This window comes from Salvia hispanica, chromosome 3 (assembly GCF_029641045.1).
Source record: "Salvia hispanica isolate PSC_SH4W2 chromosome 3, Shi_PSC_v1, whole genome shotgun sequence".
Classification (NCBI taxonomy): Eukaryota; Viridiplantae; Streptophyta; class Magnoliopsida; order Lamiales; family Lamiaceae; genus Salvia; species Salvia hispanica.
The window spans coordinates 13,385,868-13,407,580 of NC_142694.1; the positions used below are offsets into that span (position 1 = coordinate 13,385,868).

Here is a 21,713-nt window from a genome sequence, read left to right on the forward strand (position 1 = left end):
GGACCAAATTTAGGGTGAATATTAGATTTTAGTTCAAATTATACCTGCTTTTCTCTAATGTCTCGTATTTTATAATGATGATTTAGTATTCAGTAAATTAAGTTTAGCTTTGAAATTTAGGGCGATGCCATTTTGTGAGACAGAAAAGTAATGTTTGATGCTATGATATTGAATTCATCTAATGACTTGCAGTTCGATGAAATGAAATTCGTGAAGCCAATTGCAATTTTGAGAAGTTGGCATGTTTGATTGCTTTGTACCATCGACTAATGCATCGTGCAACTTAGTTTGAGAAATTCTCAATCTTTTTAGAATACATGTACAACGTTTGTATCTACTGTATATTTTTGGATAAATAGTCGATTTTATTCCATCATTTAGGATGCTTACCCAAAAATATTCTACCGTTACTTTATATTTTTACCAATTACTATCCATCTTTCCATTTTTTTGAATAAAATATCCTGCAAAACGTTTCTAGTAGTTATAATATCAACCTAAGAGCCGAAATTACATGTCAATTAGCTTAATCATATGTTGATTACCTAAAATTACACATCGATTAAGTCTACCCAAAATTACACATCGATAACTTAATCGACGTGTGATTTCGATTATTATGTCAATATTCTGGCACTAGGAAACTTTTGCATGGCATTTTACGTCAATATTCTGGCACTAGGAAACTTTTGCATGGCATTGTAATGAAGGCGTTTCTTTTTAGCACGGAGATTAAGAAAAATTGTGTTAGGTGAGTTAAGTAAAGGGAGAATAAAGTGGAAAATGAAAAAGGTAGAGAGATGAAAAGAGAAAAAAGTAAGAGAGAATAAAGTAGGTGTGGAAAAATGTGTTGACTTTTACTAAAAAGGAAAATGACACTATTACCATGGAACGTACCAAAATGACTCTTGTAGCAAAAAGGTGATGCGGTCACCCCAGCCGCCCCCACACCCCGGCCCGACAGTTTGTGAAGGGGTTCAATCAGGGTACACAGCGGCCCGTTAGAGAGGAGGCCTTCAACCCACTGTTCTAACAGGAGCCCATCTCTCAAGGCCTCTCTCAATGACAAAATGACTCTATTACTATGGAACGGGGGGAGTAGGATATTTTCAGATATACAATCCAAATGATTGGACAAAATCAACCATTTACCCCTCATTTAAACGACCCAAATAATTAGACAAAATCAATCATTTACCCTTTATTTAAATAATCCAAACAATGAGAAAAAATCGACCATTTACTCCTTATTTTTACAAGGGTTGGGATATTAACAGGAATTACGGTGGCGTGATATGGTATTTAGTTGGATAAAAATGAGTCAAAAGTGAAGTGGGTTAGGTTAATCCATGATCTGATAAAACATAGGTTTTTGTGGAGAAAATGAGAGGCAGGCCGCATTTGAAGTGCCAATATTTGAATTCATCAACACATCCATCTCCGATCTCTCCTTCATTGCCCATACCCCACATAATGCTCACCAGAATTTAGTATTCTCTTTCATATTTCACCCCTTCTCCCATTTCTCATTATTCTTTAATGGGGTCGGGAAAAGCTTCACACCAACACCAAACCACCATCACCATCACCAATCTCTAGATTATAGCCAAGAAAAAGCAAATGAAATGGCAACATGCGGCGGCCTACAGCAGTTGTTTGAGATGCCATTGCCTGAAAATCCATCATTCCTCGATTCATGGAAACACATCCAATCCATGAAGGCTGCTGCAGGAGACAACAATCACCATCACCATTCCTTTACAGAGATATTTGGTCAGCCATACCTCAAGGATCCAGATCCTACAACCCCGCGTTCCCCTCTCTTCACGCTCTCTCCCGCGTCCTCCCTGTCGTCGGATGAGGACGAGATGAGGAATCCGGCAAGGAGGTCGAAGAGGAACTACGGGGGGTTTCCGCCACCCATATCTTGCATGGGGAAGAGGTGCTTGCAGCCCGTAAGGCAAAATGGGAGGTTTATTCTGACGGAGATCAGAATCTCGACACAGGAGTTCCTGCACGCCTGCCGCGAGAACGGGCGGCTCAAGGTGCACGTCGTTCACTCCGACGAGGAGGACGCCGACGTCGAGACCATCCATGGAGGAGAAGAGCAACAGCAGTACCTGCAAATAACAGCAACACCATAGGTAGGCACCAGCTAATTAAGTCTTGTTTGCATCAATGTCAATGCCACATTGCCACCTCTTTATTTTTGAATCATGCAAATAAGACAGCTCTAGTATTCATAAAATGTTACTACTTCATAGCAGAGAGAACACAACACACACCTGCTTTTTTGCTGCTTCTTTTTATATTTTTTCCATTTTCTGTACAGTTCAACTCTTCTTCTTCTTCTTCTTCTTCTTCTCATCCTTCACCATTTTCTGTTTCGGGACTTTCACCTCAGACCTCAATTCATACACTCTTTAAGCCTCCTCCATGTACTTGTCAAAGTTCGACCACCAAAATTCTAGTTTGCAGCTGCATGCCATTTCGACCCGTATATATTTTATTTACTCGAAAAATTGAGATATCCAGATCATCAAAATCATAAACATTGTCATTTACATATGGTAACAGAGGATATCTCAATTTTCTAAGTCACCAAATCAATACGGGTAGAAATACCACACATAATCCGCTAGCAGACTAAAATTTGTTTTTAATCAATTTACGAGACATGAATAACATATTAATTTAGTAGAACTGTCACTCGATCGATTTGTAAAGCTAAACTATTGTATTTCTGTTAACAAACTCCAAAACATGCACTAATCCACTGATCACACAATTCAGAACTAAAAGAGCATATTTTCATCGAACTAAGTCTGCAAATTGGATAACTGAAAAGGGTCACATTATTGAAACGGCGATGTTTCTCAATTGGCCGGATATCGTCCCAAGAAAGTAAAGGGGCTCAAACAAAGATATCATAAATCTCTGTATTAAGCAAGGCCAAAGTTTCTATGGAATCAGAGGGAAATGTTACTGCCATCCAAGGTCAGAAGAACCTTATATAGATCCGGGCGTCGATCGCGAAATATCCCCCAACTATGTCTCTTGGATTTGATCTTGTCCAGATCAAATTCTGCAACAAGAATTGCTTCATCTTTATCATCAGCATTAGCAATCAATTCTCCAGTGGGGCCTATTCAACAGAACACATGTTCAAGGTCCTCTTAGTATGGAGTAAGGGTGTTGAACTGAAAATTTTGATCAATTTGGCGAAAGACTAACCTGCTATAAACGAATTCCCGTAGAATGTGATCTCACTCTTTCCGTGTTCAGTATCTATGATTTCCTTGCCGATGCGGTTTGATGCAACTAAAGGTACCTGTATGTATAAAAGGTATATGAGGTTAAATGTGAAAGTAAAAGCTACCACTATGACATCACGATTGGATAAATACATATTCAAAGGACATGATTTGAAATTAAATAAGGGCCAGGCTGCTGAAAGAGTCTAGATTCCTCCTTCCTCCATCAAGACTTACACACTAGCTTTGCAGAGGAACGAAGGCAGTGTTGATTTCCAAAGATAAGAACTGAATTTTAAGGTATAAACACATGGCTACTAGCATACTGGAAATGAGAGTGCATTGGCAATTTTAAAATAAAAAATATGCCACAAATTGCAACCAATCAAAGGAACTAAAATGAGCGTTAAACAAGAAAAGAACCTCCTTATGAACAAGTTCCAGCCAAAGGAGACAAACCTATATCCAAAGCCTAAGGAAAACAGAGAACATCATGTGTCCTGCATACCCACCGTTAAAAGAAAGGAGAATAAAGCATGGAGGTCATGGGATCAAAGTAATTATGATCTGATGCACGGTTAATAAATTGCTTGCAATACGGTATTTTTCACACAACATATCTTATGCCTGAACAGAACAATAACTGATAAGATGCTCAAAATCATTTCATGTAAAGATGGTGCTGCTCTGAAACTCACCAAATTAGCTCCAGCATGGCCCTGCATCACCCGTTTCCAGTGATCTCGAGAATCTAGGCCATCATCTTGAGGCTCAGAACCAATGGCAGTAGGATAGAACAATATTTCTGCCCCTTGAAGAACCATGGCTCGAGCTGCCTCTGGAAACCACTGATCCCAGCAAATACCTTACAAGTAACAAGAAGTAATCATCATCTCTTGCTAAAGGGTTGCAAGCTGCTTCGCACTCAATCCCTAGTATTTACCAGTCCGCATAAACTAGACTTCAGAAAATTAGAGGTTCTGGAGCGGAGGAGACTCTATGTTATTCTTGCTCTTGTGGTTATTTCAAATATTAAATGAACTTTGGTATTGAAATAAATTAAACATGAAGGATGGTGAGCTAGATGTAAAGACATCTTACCAACTCCAATCTTGGCGAATTTAGTTTGGAAGGCCTGTTGACATTTGCATCACCAAGGTTTGAAGCAATCAGCAACAGTACCACAAGTATAGGTTCGATAAAGATAAGAATCAGACTGATCATTCAACTCAATGGTCCTAACCTTAAAACCAGTGTCGCCTGGGTTGAAATAAAACTTCTCCTGGTACCCTGGAAAAAGCATAATCACCCATAATTAAACCCTTCTGCTGGAAATATGATCTGGGATGCGTTAATCAATCTCAACAAACCTGGCCCATCTGGAATGTGGGATTTCCTGTATAGTCCAAGATCTGTCCCATCAGCATCAATCACAACTACTGAATTATAATGTGCGTTGTTTGCCTCCTCAAAAAAGCTAACTGGAATTACTACTCCCAATTCTTTTGCTAGTTTCTGCATCCTGAATTCCACGAGCCTTAGAGATGCATTCTGCTTTGGTTTTAGTGAAATATATTTCTAGATTCTAGAGTAGAAAATTTGTACCTCAATATAGTTGGGTGCTCCTTACGAGGTTTAGCTCGATGAAAGAAGTCTTCCTTTTGTGCTTGACAAAAGTAATAACCTTCAAATAACTCCTGAAGGTGCAATGTCATAAGCACAACTGAAAAAATAATAGGAGTAGATAGGCACAGAAAGAGACATAAGGTCGTTGATGTAGATGAGTGGTTCTTTATCCTATCTTGAATCTTTTTTGTAAAAATAGATTGGGATGGAAAGAATTGCATTAAATCTACTTCAACCGAGTATCCACCAAACTCATATATTTCCCTCCTTTGATAATATTACAGCAAAGTTAATTCCCGGATCTGCATTGAGGTAAAGTTTAAATGATGTCCTAAAATTGCATGCTGTGTTCTTTGTCATGATAGTAGCATCATATTAAAATTCAGTTCTAAGATTAATAAGAATTTCAAATACAAAGGGTTATTTATTAATAGAAACCTAAGAGAAAGCTACAAATTGTTAACTAAGTATGAGTTTGTATGACTTAATAATGACTGGGTCATTTAAATTGTGTTTGAATAAGTAAAACACCCTGGGAAGATCTGAGCAAAATACAAATTAAGGGTAATGTTTCTCCTAAAAAAAGAGAAAGATTGAAGACAAGGGACTAGGTTAGGAAAAAGTTTATAACAAAAAAAATCCCTAGCCACCAAAGCAACTAATAATCCTGAGTAGTTTTCAAGCTGTCTTCTATCGCTAAATTGTGCAGAGTCTGCAGAAACTAGAAAACTAACAAGAAAGAAGTCATCTGCATGTGGGATGAAAAAATCAAGAAAGTTAGAATCGTTGATTACATAAGACTCTTCCAAATATTACATTCCCATAAAATAGCCTAAATTCTAGAGTAAAAGTATGAAAATAATTTTGGAAGCCAATAAATCCAAGAAAACACGAAACAAACTATAGTAAGAGCAACCAGAAGTCATATGGAGATTATAATGGTTTCAAGGAAATAAATCTCTTCTTCAAAGATTACAAACCTGTATCAGAATAATATTAGCCCCCTTCTTATGAGCTGCTCTAACCAACCTGCATCCAAAAGTTTTCTGGTTAATTCTGTATTCAAATGCCACAATTTTCTGAAGAATTAGATATAGAAACAGCCCGTGGGAAAATTATAAGGTTCAAACTCCATTGATGCTATGATGCAGGCATATCACAACGTAATACTAATAGCATGATCGAGTAATCGACTATAAACACCAAAAGACAAGCACTGGAAACACAATGGTATGATGTAATCAGGACTCAGGAAAGAGTTTAGGTTCAAAATAAGAAAGCTTTGAAGAAGTGAGTCGAACAAAAAGGCAAAAAATAGATGAATGATGGCTCCCAGCAATTCTTTTTCAAAACATTTACAGATATCAAGTCGAGTGAATATCAATTGTTCCAGATTAATCATCAATTCATTATTAGAAAAACTACAAACCAATCAACACTCAACCACTAACTGCTCGCTCGAACTCAGGAAATCACAAATTTTATTGTTTCTAATTAGCTTGTCGACTGAAGTGCAATTATAACACAACGATCAAAATAAATCACTGATTCATGTTACACAGACTAAAAAATTCCTCCAAAATCTCAACTGACTAATGCTCCGCAGAGCACGGAATACAGAGGTGCAAAAACAATTACAAAATGCAGAAAAGAAGAGGATTCACCTTTCTGCAGTTTCGACGTTTGTGAGAACATCATCGGTGCAAGTGAATTGCAGCGCGGAGACGGTAACTATCCTGCTTTTTGCCATGTTTGTTTCTCGCTCAGCTTTCAACACTCACCCAATAAATCTAGACATCTAGTTGAAGCAAAAGGGTTAATTGAGATTTATATTCGAATTCTTTATACTAAGTGCTAATTTTTTTTAAAAAGGGTTCGTTGCCATTTTTACTATTTTCATGAATATTCATTTACGGTATTTTTAAAGTTTTGGTCACATGGATTTGTTGATTTTTAAAATCTAAACTTAATATACCATTTTTTGTTAAATTCATGTAATCTTTTGTAAATAGTTTTTTCATGTAAAAAATTAAAATTAACTCAAAAAAAAAATTACAATTAACTCAATTAGCAATTCGCACAAAGATGGGCAAAAGATAGGCACAGAATCATTTCTCGATATAACCCATTCTTGTCTTTTGTAGACAATTTAACATCAATTAAAATGCAAATTACTAGTATATCATTTACGCAAATTCTAAAAACAGACAAATTGGACAAAAGATTGTTTTGTAAAACTCTTGCCAAAAAAAATGTTGTGGAATCTAATAAGATCCTTGTTTAGTAGATGTACATATACTACTATTAATTTTATGAGTCAATTATTGGATGTCAAATTAATTATTTTGTCAATAATATTCAAAGTCCTCTATCATGAAGTAGTGTGTTAGTACATTAAAGCTATTGTATCCTTTTAGATCTAAAATTGTTGGAAATACCATCATATATCTCCGTCCGCGAATAAGAGTCCCGTTTTGCCATTTTAGTCCGTCCACAAATAAGAATCCCGGTTCACTTTTACCATAAACGATAATAGGGTCTCATCTTCCACTAACTCATATTTCATTTAAAACTAATACTCCATATACAAATGAGACCTCTATTCCATTAACTTTTTTCCACCCACTTTTTTTAACATTTCTTAAAATTCGTGACACCAAGAAATTAGACTCCTAATGGCGGACGGAAGGAGTAATTCTTTAAACTTAGAGTGAACTTCAAAAATGGTCCCTGGACTATGGGTTTATCTCGAAAATAGTCCCTGGACTTTAAAAATATCACCAGTAGTCCCTGGACTAAGGATTAATATAAAAAACGATATTTTGAGACGAAAATGCCCTTTTAAGGGGTTTTGGGGGTTTGGGCAATTTGGTCTTTTTACACTTTTAACATTTTAAATTTGATATTATTTTAGTTATGTACTAAATCTGATATTATTTCAAAATTATCATTCTTCTTCCCTTTTGTCATCCTTCACTTAGTTTCTTTATTTCAATATTAGATTTAATTTTACAAAATTAAATTTTAAATTTCAGTTTTTAAATATCAATAAATTTTTTTAATTATAAAAATTATTAAATAACAAAAATTATTAATCATAATCAATATTTGATAGTGTCTAATATTTAATCAATAAGATATAACAACGTCTTAGTTTTAATCAATATTTAATAGCTTTAATCATAAATAGACAATATAACACGATTTATTCTGAAATAAATATGCGTCTAATGTAAGACTAATATAATTTTCGTTTATTAATTTGAAAACAATCAATCAAAATGACTAGAAAATTTCAACAAAAATATTCAATCACAAGCAATTATAACAACCGAACGAAGGCTAAATAGAATAGCTCTTATTTTTCCATCACGATTAATATTATTTTTCTGTACTTCTTCAATTCAGCTTAATATTATATTAAATAACAAAAATTAATAGTTTTAATCAATATTTATAGTTTCCATGAATTAATAGTTTTAATTAAAAAAAATTATTGATATTTAAAAATTGAAATTTAAAATTTAATTTTGTAAAATTAAATCTAATATTGAAATAAAGAAACAAAGTGAAGGATGACAAAAGGGAAGAAGAATGATAATTTTGAAATAATATCAGATTCAGTACATAACTAAAATAATATCAGATTTAAAATGTTAAAAGTGTAAAAAGACCAAATTGCCCAAACTCTTCAAAACCCCTCAAAAGGGCATTTTCGTCTCAAAATACCGTTTTTGATATTAACCCTTAGTACAGGGACTACTGGTGATATTTTCAAAGTCCAAGGACTATTTTCGAGATAAATCCATAGTACATGGACCATTTTTGAAGTTCACTCTTAGATTTAATGCTTAATTTTAAAAGAAGTGAAAAAGCTTCGCGCAAATATCAAAATTGAAAGTCATGTTACAACCAAATAATAAAACACTAGTAGATTTGTCCTCCAGCATAAACAATTTAATCAATGAAATATTATTAATTTTGTGTTTATGTTTACCATCTATCTCTTCACTAAATTAATCACATAGTATGTAGAAAGGTGCCTGTAAAGTTTTAATGAACAAATTGCAAATTTGACGAAGCTTATCCAAATAATAAACCAAACGACAATGAAAACTCGAATAAGCAAACTACTTAGATCTTGACTTTAAGAAATTGAAACGTGGGGAGATTCAAAATATAATAGCATCAAATATCGTTTATAAGTAAAAACATCTGTTAAAGATGAATTTTAAAATTCCAATACCAAAATTCATGAATTGACAAACAATTCCAGCTTGGATTTGTTTTCCTGACCAATTACATCGAGGTAAACCGGATCGACGATGACGTGGCTGTCGACGTGGACCTTGAAGCCGTGGTTCCACCACAGCACCTTGGCGGTGCCGGCGATGTCGACGGTGGAGTCCAGCAGCATCTCCCGGCGGCCCACGTCGGCCGCGAAGCTCTTGGCGCGTTGGGCGAGCTGGAGGCCGCTGAGGCGCGCGGGGAGGCGCAGCAGCTGGCAGGAGCGCGGCGGCTGCGAGCCGGCCTCGACGGGAGCCGAGCCGAGGAGCGCGCCGGCGTAGCGGATGGACATGACGGTGTCGGAGTAGCGGATGGGGGCCACGTTGGGGTTGGTGACGTGGACGGTCAGGATGGCCTCGGCGTCGAAGTTGAGCTTGAAGGAGGTGACGTCGATGGAGATGAGGTGGAACGTCGGGTCCCGCGGCTTCGAGGACATCACCAGGGCCGCGGCGGAGGCGGCCGCGGCGCCGACCAGGGCCGAGCCCCAGCTGAACTTCTTGTCTTTCGCCATAGAGTTGTTGAATTGAGTTTTGATGGTTGGTGCTCATTTAATATTTATTATGCGTGCGTTTTTAATATGGTACTCTACTGCTACAAGATTGTTAGTGGAATTTCATTTCGCGTGAAAATGGTCGGAATATTGAATGTGCATCAATACCAACGTGGGTAAAACTACCACTTTCTCAATTCACACAATTGACCATACCATATGATTTGACCACATTTTTATTAATCAAGTTGCATTTATTCCAAATTATTTCTTATAAGACTATGTAAATATTACTAGTATAATATACTCTTTTCTTCGTCTCACTCAAAATGTCTACCTTTTTTTTAGTTTATCTCACTCAACATATCCATTTTTCATATTTAAAAACAAATTTCTCTCTCCTCTCTGTTCATTAAAATATTCAATCACAGTTTTATTCTATTTTATCATATTCAATTACTCCACCTAAAATCTTGTGTTATTTGAGATTGTGGACATCTTGAATGAAACGTAGAGAGTATAATTTGATATTTTATAGTATCAGTTTAACCTATACTCCCTCCATTTTTTAAAAATAGCAACTCTTTCTATTTTAGTCTGTTCTTTAAAAATAACAACTTTCAAACTTTCTATTTTTGGAAATCTTTACGCCCTTATACATCAATTTATTTGTCACTTATACCACTACAATTAACAATTTAAAGTGGACCCCATGATCCACTAACATTAATCCCATTACTTTTTTCTCTAAATTGTGCATTAAAACCCGTGCTATATTCAAACCTTTTTATTTTCAAAAAACAGAGGGAGTATGAATTACTTGAAGAATTAAATTTAAATTTAAATATTGTTTCTCTCAAGTTATCAGTTTCCAATTTGGGTTATTTCAGTTTAAGTGATTAATTCCCTTTTTAAGTGAAAAATTAACATTTATTCCTTACTGCATTCTTCGTTGAAATAGAAACTATTTCTATTTTGAGTTGTTTTTTGAAGTGAATCAAATTGTATATTTTTATTCTCATAACTTTACATGATTTATATAGTTTGATGCTTGCAAAAGTATATTTTATGATGTAGGAAGATGAATGAATGGTGAAATGAAACATGAAATGAAGCTTAGATACATTGAAAAAGTCGCGCAAAATGCCCAATTTGACAGACTGTCCAGTTTGCGTTGGGAGTCCAGAAAGCTCTCAAAATGAGGCACCCGGCGGGGTGAATTTTATGCTTAACAATTCCACCCGGCCGGGTATGATGTTCCGAACGCGAAAATTCCAGCAAGTCCTCAAAATTGGCCACCCGGCCGGGTACGAAGACGCAGTAACCTCCAAATTCAGTTTTCAAATAGTTTTGAGGCAGTTTTGGGGAGAGATTTCAAACATATTTGGACGGAAAAAGAGAGAGGAAAAGAGAGAAAGAGAGGAGGAAGAAGAGAAAGGAAGAAATTTCGGCCAACATTCCGACGATCTGTCTCCACATCCCAATTCCACTCAACGAGAGTATGATTCTTATGGTTTTTATTGCAAATTCCACCATGTGTTTAGGCTAAACTCTCTATGTCGCTCCAAGTTTTAATCTGGGCTTTGTATAGATGTTTCTACATCATTGAATTCATGTAACATCCCATACCCGACCGTCAGCCAGCCGAATTAGTGATGTCATAAAAGAGGCCATCAAGTATGACAATTTAAAATATCATTTTTCTGAACCATTCCAAAACCAAATATTTAAAATTATTGCAGAAGTTATTTAATACAATAAAATTTAGTGTTAGCATGCCACAACTAACAACTGAAAAAGATCTGTACTACTGACATAGCTCATTGACCTAAGGATGCAGTGCTGCCACAGACATGAAGGAACATCGACCGTACTCTCCAATGCCGACTAACAAGTAGCACACTGAACAATTCAGCCAAATTCTCTACAAGCAAAAAGTATATAAATTATAAACCCTTATGTTCTTATTTTATTCTACATCTTTTATCCTCAATCATCCTAAATCACATCACAATTCGTAAACTAATAGGATAGAATGCTGAGTCAAATATATATCATCATTTATCGAGTTAACCTCAAAGAATATTTCCACTACAAAAAAATCGCTAATTAGTGGCGGAAATCAGTGGCGGAATATTTCCGCCAGTGGTACTGGCGGAACAGTGGCGGATTCTTCGCCACTACGAACAGTGGCGGAATTCTCACGGATTAGTGACGGATTTTAATTTGCCCACCCTCGTGGCGGATTAATTCCGCCACTACAAATTTTTTTAAATAAAATATACAGAATATTATAAAAAAATTAAATATAGTGGCGGATTTTCCGCCACTGCTACAGTGGCGGATTATATTCCGCCAGAGTACGAATTTTAATTAAATTAATTAGGGCTTTACGTATTTCATTCTCCCCCTTCTTCGCGAATTCTCCCTCCCGCGAATTCCCCCTCGAATTCACGAATCCTCCCTCCTGTAGCCACCGTTCGCCGCTCCAGCCACCGCAATTCACCGCTCCAGCCGCCGCCGTTCGCCGCTACAGCTCCGTCGCCGTCGTCCGCTTGCATTCAACAACCACCGTTGTCGCCACCAGGTACTCAATTTACCATACCCCCGCCTCCTATCTCCTTGCTTGATTTTGTGCAACGACAGTAGAGAGTAGAGACTAGAGTGGGTGTGGGGAGGAGAGAGTGAGTTTGTGTGCATATATATGCACGGCAGCAGGGAGATTTGGTCAGATTAGAATATTGTATGGCTTTTTAATTGTTGATCCTGAATCTGAGAAATTAAAGGAGCTGTGCCAAAATCTGTTAGCTGTTCTGTTGAAAGTATCGATGGTGCAACTGCCTGAATATTTGGCCTCTGTTTCTTGGCATTAAATATCATCATACATGGCAATGGCAGCCTCTTATTCGCACTTACTGTTTTGACAACTTCTCATTTGTACACTCTGTTTTGATACCAAGAGATCCCTAAACTATTGCTCTTATTTGGTGGTTAAGTCCTTTGCAGCCTTTCAGAAGCTTAATTAAGAAATGGAGGTTCAAAACTTGCTCAACAGCCTTAAAAAATTAGGTTCCTTTGTATGTTTTCAAATCTAAACTCCTTGCTGCTGAAAATTTTATAGCTTCAACTCCATTACTAAAAAGATTTCTACCCTTTCTTAATTCATGAATATATACTCAATCAGTCCGCGATTAGGAGTAATAATAGCTTCAGTAGTTACAAGCTTTCGATGCAGATTAGTACAAAGACACCTAATGGAAAATATTTCACCAGAAACAAACTTATTGTTGGAGATGCAGTTTGAATATTAGTGTATATTGCTGCTATGTGAACTCGACTTCCAAATCATAGAATCGCCTTTTAATCATTGTGATCAAAACTAGAATATCACTCTTTTAATCATAGAATCGCCTTTTAATCAGGCCATAAGACTGATTCTGTAGACAAGATTACTGATTGCTTGTTCACTTGTATTAAACCTTAAGTACATCTTAATATTTGCCTTTTTCAGGTCAACTACTAGTCAAATACTACTTGATATTTGTCTTTTTTTTGTTGATGATCTGATCAAACGAATCCTCTGAAATCTTTCAATTTATGTGTGGAAATTGAGTTGGATAGTCATGCAATCCGTGCCATTTGATTGTTGAAGCAATTAATGTGATGCCTTCTACTTCTTTGCTACCTCTCCTTAATGTAGCATTACTTCTGTAAAACATCAAAGTCCGCAATGTTTCTCACTGTTCGACTTTCTAGTCCTTGTTACTGAAAAATTAAATCTGTTCAAAAATGACATTTGTCTGAATTTTCATGATCATGCTACATGTGAATAGGTGGCGGATAATTTGCTTCATGATACTTCCAGCAACATAGATACTTAAGTATTCTGTTCTCAAACTCTTAAAAGCAAGGTAAATAGTTCATTATTTTTCATGTTACAATCAAGATACTATTTAGTATTTACTCATTATTAATTAGTTTTTCATAAACCCACTGATGGTATGCCATGAGAATTATTAGTGTTCTCTTGTGGAAGCAGGTGCAACGTAAAATTTTCTCCTTTTCCCTAAACTTGTGTGGTTTTAGCTAAGAGTTTTAGGGGTATCATTCATTTTTTATGCAGTTTGTTATATAAATCTTATGTTTGAGATGCTACATCTTTTATTGGAACAATCTTTATCAAAGCCATAATATTTTCGAGTGTTTTAATTTTGCATCTACTTTATGTAGACACTACTGAAATAATTTCACAAGGGACCTCCTAAAGTTAGGACTTTTTAAAGATTATGTAATGTGTTTGAGTATTAAATACTTGGTTTACTATGCTAATTCTATGATATTCTAGTCTGGCCTATTCTAATTTTGGTGCAATAAACAAATAGATTTAACTGGAAGTCGACACCCAAAGACGTTAAGGATCGCTACTTTGAAGAACTTAGAGTAAGTATTGTATATACATAGAAGGTTTGTTTGATAAAGATAATATTATAACGTTTTATTTTCCTATAGGAATTTTTTTTCTGGCCGGATTCATGGGAACACGATGTGCGTACACTTTGGACGTCGAGGGCAAGAGAGAGATACTCCAGTTTCATCTCCACCCTTAAGAAATTGAAAGAGAGGCCAGCATTTGTGTCAGAAGAATTGTGGAATGGGCTAGTAAGGATGTTAAATACAAGTCAGAAATCGCACGGAAGGCGAGATATTCAGAGAAAGGTGGACCCGGCACGGGCTATAGTAAACATTATGGGGGCACATCGTGTGCTGTAGTTAAAGCTCAGAAAATAGTAAGTGACATGTAATAAATCAAGTTCATTATTTATATTAATATTTGTTTTATTATCTTTGACAAACAGGCAAATGAAAAGGGGGTCTCTATTGGAGATTGTATGTATGATGCCTACTTGGCACTACACTTTAAGAATGGAAAATATACAACTAAGGAGGCCGAAGAGATAGATGTAAGTTTATTTAAAAGTTGATACACATTTAAATTATTAATCATACAATAATTATTGAATTTTCATTTAATAGGCCAAGGTAAAAGAGATTGCGGCTGCACAAGGTGAGGGAGCAAATCTAAATGATATATATGTCAATCAAGTCATGGGAGGCTGCCTTGACAAGAAGAAGCGGATGCTTGGAACGGGAGTCCTTGGACCAATGCTCTTAGGGAGTAAGTCTGTGGCTGCTTCAACTAGCAATCAACAGGATGCCAAGTGGAAAAGTGAGATGCAACAAAATCTCAATGAAGAGTGTGAGCGTAGAATGAAGTTGGAAGAGGACGTGAGCAGGATGCAGAAGGTGGTGGATCTGTTGGTGAGCCAACAGTCCCACCAGTCCCACCAGTCAAGTTACTCTGCTGCCCGACCTGATGAAGAATATTCTACCTGATGCTAGAAGCAGAGGTTAGTTGTGATTTTGCTACTTGAATCATTTTTATTTCTGCAAATCTATGGCCATTTTGTTGTTCATTCTTTATATGACTACTCTAAAATGTAGTGCATTTTGGCTTGCGTTTGTTGAAATTTGACTGAGGTTGTGGTCTTCCTCGAATAAAATTATTTAATTTTCTGTGCTGTATGAAATCGAAGAGAAAAATTGAATAATTTGTTTCCGTTTAGGATTTAGTTGTTGGATTTGTCTGATAAAAATTATTGTGTTAGCTTTCTATTTTTTTGTGAATTTGTGTTTCTTCTCAGTAAAGGCCTTGATTTTTTACTGAGAGCTGTATATTTGCTGCTTGAACAAGCATATCTCACCCGTTTCTTATCTTCTGGATTGGATTTCTTATGGAGCAATCTGATGCTGCTAGTTCCTCAAACTTCGTCCAAATAACTTAATGAGAGGCTGTAGTGTTCCAGTGTATATTTGGGGATATAAGCTAGTGGAGGGACTTGGTTTCCATTTGAGAATCTGACAGCCAATAATGGTGTTACATATAGATGTTATCCTTCTAATTCCATGTTTTATTTTATAGTGGAAGTCAATAACTGTTAAATAGCCTTTTGTTTTTAACTAAATCACTTCTACTTACAATCAGCTTCAGGAGGTGGCTCAAAGATTTGGAGAGAGACGAAGTTTATTACACTTGGAAGGAACAAGATTGTAAACGGTCCCACAACTATTTTGCAGACTTGAGAAGCTACATGCTCGGCTATTTTGTTATTAACTAAGTTTTAGAATTGCACTACTGATCAATATAATTAATCGCTGATGTTATGAGTAATATGAGTATTGGTGTATCTATTGTTATTTTTACTATGAATGTGTTGATTTGTTGAAAAATTATCTTAGTAGGGTGGATAAATAATAAAATAAATATTACAAAAATCTATACAAAAATTTAGTGGCGGATGCATTCTGTCACTGAAAAAGCATTATATGTAGTGACGGAATAGTGGCGGAATTTCAGTGGCGGAACAAAATTCCGCCACTAGTTATGGCACCCCAAATCCGCCACTATTTTAAATTTTTAGTGGCGGAATGTCAGTGGCGAACTATTTTCCGTGGGTAATCCGCCACTGCGACTCAGTGGCGGAAAATATTCCGCCACTTATATTTTAGCGGCGATTATATAGCCGCGGTTATGTTCCGCCGCTAAATCCGCCACTAATTGGTTTACTGGCGGAAAAATGAGATTTAGTGGCGGAAATTTCCGCCGCTAATTAGCGATTTTTTTGTAGTGTTCACGATATTATTCATACACCAATGCATATACTGATCACCAACATTTCCACATATCCAATCACATATATATCCAAATATTTAGAACTACTTTTACCACATTAGCAGTTTACTTATTCAGTAACTAGTCATATCAAAATACTCGTAACAACAATCAAATCAGCATCCACAACGTTAAATTTCCAAACTATGTCAACAGAAGCTTATCGCGATACGAACCCGCACATACGTTGTAAACAATGTTAGTTTCCAATATTTATATCATAACTCAACGTAACCGTATGATATAATCCATTTTTATCTATAAGAGATTATCCCATCAAATTATAGCGGATAATTCTCATAAAATCATATATTATCAAACATGTATCGTCACATATATTCTGACCGACACCATTACATAATTTCACACATAGCCCCTTATGTGCTTAGTGATAGACTAGAGTACGCGGACCAGGTCAGAAACAAAATCAGATGCGGATTTTGTCCTCGAGAGGACTCCGCACAGACCACGCATTTAGGGTGCAGACAGATAATCAGGTCACCCATTGTCACACTCCAACCCCTCTGACATATATTCTTAAAATAAATAAATTTCAGAAATTTTAAAACTATTAATCCACATGTCAAATAAAACACTCATATCATATACATTTAAAAACTAACATCTATTAAAATCAATAATATCTATGAGCCACAATCCAATGTATATAAATTTCACCCTTACTTTCATATTACAATTATCAAACATATTCTCCAACCAATACATATAATCATAAGCATTAATAATCATAAATAATTTCACATCCATATGCATATGCCCCTCTGTCCAGTTTATTATTCTGTGACAAATCAAGCCTGGTATCTGTCCGGGATTTCCAATATGCCAATATGATTTGACCCGAAGGTCCCAATATGATTTGACCCGAAGGTCCCAATATGATTCGACCCGAAGGTCCCACTGTGATTTGACCCGAAGGTCCCAATATGATTTGACCCGTAGGTCCCACTGTGATTTGACCCGAAGGTCCCAATATGATTGACCCGAAGGTCCCAATATGATTGACCCGAAGGTCCCAATATGATTTGGCCCGTAGATCCCACTGTGATTTGACCCTAAGGTCCCATTGTGATTTTAGATCTAGGGCAAGATCGTCACAGATCCCCTTTAATCATATGATTCATACACTTTCAGTACCATATGTAAAACATATCCATTTTCTATCAACTACATATCCATATTATATTCCATCAAATAATTCCAATATTATAAATAAACATATCCCTTGCACAAATCAAAAATCACATATCCAAATCATATTACACCATCAATATCTAATAACACCTAACCCTTTCCAACTCACATCATATAATTCATATATTCACTCCAATTTAACACATAACAATCAATCACATAAAATGTGTAAAATTAAACCTGTGATTTATACATATCTAATTATAAGAAGTAGTTTAACTGAACCCCTGGTTCCACTAGCTACGTCCTTAATCCTTTTATTTTCTCCGATAAAAATCTTTTTGCTATAATATCTCCTTGTATTTCTTCTGAAATCCCCTTCTTCTTCTGTTTTCTTCTCCTTTTTTTTGTTTCTATTTGTGCTTCTTCTCCCCAACTTATGTATCTTTGTTATCTGTAATCCTCCTTATTTCATTTCCCCCCTCCTTTTTATAATAGGCCACATAATTATTATATATATAAATTGGATTTGATCCATTTTAACATAGATTCAAACAAAAATAGCCGGACTTATTTTATTTTTATTAACGAAAAGTGATGACTAAGGAATTTGGCCACGCATATACCTATTATTGTAACACCTATGACTATTTTAATTATAAAATAACGTTCCATGCATACACACATAACTATTCTTTCTACTTTTTCTTTTGCATGTAATTACTTGTCTAAATTTATAATAGATATGAGGTATTCGATTACTTCACTAAATTTATAATTTATATACATATTTTATTCGGTACATATAAATACATGGTCGCCATTTATTAAAAATTATCATACTCGCTTGATATATCTATTTTACATAAATAAATAATATGCAAATACATATAATGAAGCATAATTTGAGTTAGGGATATTACACTCATGAGGGTGAAGATAGAATCAGATCATCCATAAGGGTGCAGATAGAGAATCAGATCACCCACGAGGGTGCAGACAGAGAATCAGATCACCCATAAGGGCATCCGCATCGCTACGCGATGCTGTCTCGGTCTCGACTCGACGAGACGAGATAGAGACGAGATAGCATCGAGACAGCGTTGCAAGCTCGTCTCGTCTCTACGAGACGCGACATCTCGTCGCACGACGCGTGCCGGCGAGGCCGGCCTCGAGCTGGCGAGACACGCGCGCGGGCCACGTGGCGCGCGCTGGCGGATGGCGTGACGCCGTCGGAATTATGACGTAATAAATTTTTTTTTAAATTCGAAAAATTCGAAAAAAATACTTTTTTTTTTAAAACGGTCGATTTTTCAATTTTTTTTTCTTTTATTATTCTATGAATACTCTATTCCTCTTCCATTCTCTTCCTCTTCCATTCTCCATTTTACACACAAACACTACACTCATCTATTCTTTTCTCTCCAATTGTTGAAAAAATGTCCCGCGACGGAAACTCCACCGGCGGCGGTTCCGGCAAGCGGCGCTCCGGCGGGCTCGACTTGAACTCGTTCGACGATTGGGCGAGCATGTACAACTTTTTGGGTACTCCCGGTTCGTCACCGGGCACCCAAGCCTCGATGACTCCGCCGGCGTACCAAACACCACATTTTGATGTAGATGCATACTATCGTCCCTCCCCCCTAGAGGTACGGGCAGTCGTCGGGATTATCCCAAATTTTGGAGAATTTTTTGCCGCCTGAACGCACTTTGCCTTAACGCACTTTGCCCGACTGGCCAATAACAATAGGTGGAGGCTCCGGCAGGATCGGTGTCTATGCCGAGGAGGAAGTCATCCATACAGGTTGTGAGGGACGACAGCCGTCATCCATACAGCCAAAAGGAGACGTTGGCTCTGTACGACGCTTGGATCAATGTATCGTATGATCCTGTCGTCGGGAATCAACAAACCCACAAGTGTTTTTGGAAAAAATTCACTGAAGTTTACAACGCTCGAAGGCCGAAGAACACCTTTGCCCGCAACGTGAAGATGCTCCGCAGTCATTGGGACCGATGCGACAAAGATGTCAAAATTTTTTGCGCGATATACAGGGCAGAAGAGGCGAATTATCAAAGCGGAGCCGACATTCTGAGAGCGGCGTTACGGGTCTTCAAAGACGACGTCGGTAAAGATTTCAAGCATGTCGATGTTTGGTCGCAAGTCCACCACCTTGAAAGGTGGGCTGGCGGTGTCGAGTCAGGCTCGAAACGCACGAAGCACACGGCGCGTGGCCACCACTCGTCTAGTGATGGCGGTGAAAGCAACACCTCACGAGAGGGCACGCCAACCGATGATGCAGGGGGGTCTTCCGGTTCACGACGTCGGCCCCAAGGGACCAAGGCGGCGAAGGCGGCTAGAGCGAGGGGGAAAGGGAAGGGGAGGGGCCGCGGCGAATCAAGCCAGGCGGGCTCGGGCTCGGGCTCGGGCTCCGGCACGGGCTCGAACACCCTAATGTCCATGTACCTGGTCGCCACGATGGCTGACGCTTCAAAAATGAATCCTCGCCAATTTGAAGCCCATATGGATGGAATTGAGCATCTGAAAGCTCAACTTGGTATTCGGGATCGATCTAACTTGGGTGCACCGCCGACTTCGGGGGATGATTCGCCGGCGGAGTAGTTTTTATTGTTTAATTTGAGTATTTTAATTATGTATTTTTTATTTTTTAGAATTTTAAATTATGTATTTTTTTTATTTTTTAGGCTTTTAAATTGTAATTTTTATTTTATTTAATGAAGTGTGTTTTTATTAATTGAATTTGTTGGAATTAAAAAAAAAATGAAATTGAATGAATAGTTAAGGGATGAGATGGTTAAGAGATGGTGGGATGCATGTGATGTCTCTTAGTTAAGAGATGAGCTGAAAAGTACAGTGAGGCCCATGAATAGTGAAGAGATGAGACGGTTAAGAGACGGATAAGAGACAGGGATGCGGATGGCGTAAGGGTGCATATCAAGACAGATCAAATATCAGATATCAGACGATCCTCGTTTCGGTTATTTAGAAGACGAGTGATCACAGATAATGCAGCGTTGTTGTCCTATTGCATGCCAATCGTACCCAATGTATTGACCGAGCACGAGGTAATACCATATACATCAATAAATACATATTAATTTCATTTTGTATTTTGTTCCTAGATTATATATTCTTCTTCTTGTTAATTAAAGTCAAAATTAGAACTTTAAAATGCTTATACATATGAATTTCTCGGTCAGCTTATACATATGATCAACATGACCAAGGATCCGAGATGAGAGGAAAAAAAAAATATCAAGCGCCTACAGTTAAAAGACATCAAGGATCTCAGGGACATAATTGAAAGTGCTTTATGGTATCCATTTGTCAAATCCGATTCTCGTACCCCGACCTATTTTATGGATAAGTGTGCTTGGTTATGCTTTATGCAATTGAATATAAGGTACTATTTGTTACCCATTTATTATATAATATTGCAAATTAAACCAGTTGCTTATTTTAATTTTTTTTTACTATATTTTTATGTAGGATATCAAGTAAAGCTATAGAGGCTATTTGGGCTAAATTTGTTAATTTTTTGGAAAACGGGGGAACAAATAGTTTTCATGGACATGTGCATCACCTTTTTTATCATTGCAAAGCATGCTAGTTAAAAAGACCCTGTTAGATTTTTTGAAGAAGTATAATTGAGTTCAAAAAATTAAGACACATGAAACTCCAAGGAAAGAATGAAAGATGTATTGATTTCAATGATAAAAAGGATTACGAAAGTGATAACTTCATGGATCGGATGGATAAATTTGTTACTGGATAAACTGTATAAGCCATGTAAGATATTATTATTATTATTATTATTATTATTATTATTAATAATAAAAATAGAGGGGATGTAAGGCAGAAGTCTCTCCCCCTAAAATGAAAGGCTTTGACATCTATTTATAGGGATAATATATTTTCTAGAATATTCTTGTTAGTAATGAATTTAAAATACCATCATATCTTTTACCAACTTTTCATTTCTCTCCAGCTTTTTAGAAGATATTATTTTGTTTTTACCAACTTTTCATTTCTCTCCAACTTTTTAGAAGATATTATTTTGTTTCAAAATATCACACTAAAACACACGTGTATACATATAAGACTAACTATTACTATAAATGACATATAATAATAATCCCTATTTCTCTTAGACTC

At 36.6% G+C, this 21,713-nt stretch overlaps 3 protein-coding genes across 3 annotated transcripts; 1 reads left to right on the forward strand and 2 right to left on the reverse strand.

Annotated features, from left to right (window-relative positions):
* The first annotated feature begins 1,283 nt into the window (after positions 1 to 1,283).
* On the forward strand, positions 1,284 to 2,331 carry LOC148930197 (uncharacterized). Its single transcript, XM_089068436.1, has one exon. It carries the CDS (start codon positions 1,626 to 1,628, stop codon positions 2,142 to 2,144), a length of 519 nt encoding a protein of 172 aa, XP_088924562.1. The 5' UTR covers positions 1,284 to 1,625; the 3' UTR covers positions 2,145 to 2,331.
* Positions 2,332 to 2,718: 387 nt separating this feature from the next.
* NLP1 (nitrilase-like protein 1) lies at positions 2,719 to 6,701 on the reverse strand. Its single transcript, XM_048115265.2, has 9 exons — positions 6,545 to 6,701; positions 5,861 to 5,909; positions 4,860 to 4,951; positions 4,625 to 4,776; positions 4,498 to 4,544; positions 4,356 to 4,389; positions 3,953 to 4,119; positions 3,235 to 3,331; positions 2,719 to 3,145 (listed from the first exon to the last, which is right to left on the reverse strand). The coding sequence occupies exons 1-9, from the start codon at positions 6,628 to 6,630 to the stop codon at positions 2,970 to 2,972; spliced, it is 900 nt and encodes a 299-aa protein (XP_047971222.1). The 5' UTR covers positions 6,631 to 6,701; the 3' UTR covers positions 2,719 to 2,969.
* A 2,301-nt stretch (positions 6,702 to 9,002) lies between these two features.
* LOC125214310 (uncharacterized) lies at positions 9,003 to 9,741 on the reverse strand. The gene has a single exon (XM_048115267.2). It carries the CDS (start codon positions 9,676 to 9,678, stop codon positions 9,133 to 9,135), a length of 546 nt encoding a protein of 181 aa, XP_047971224.1. The 5' UTR covers positions 9,679 to 9,741; the 3' UTR covers positions 9,003 to 9,132.
* Positions 9,742 to 21,713: the final 11,972 nt, after the last annotated feature.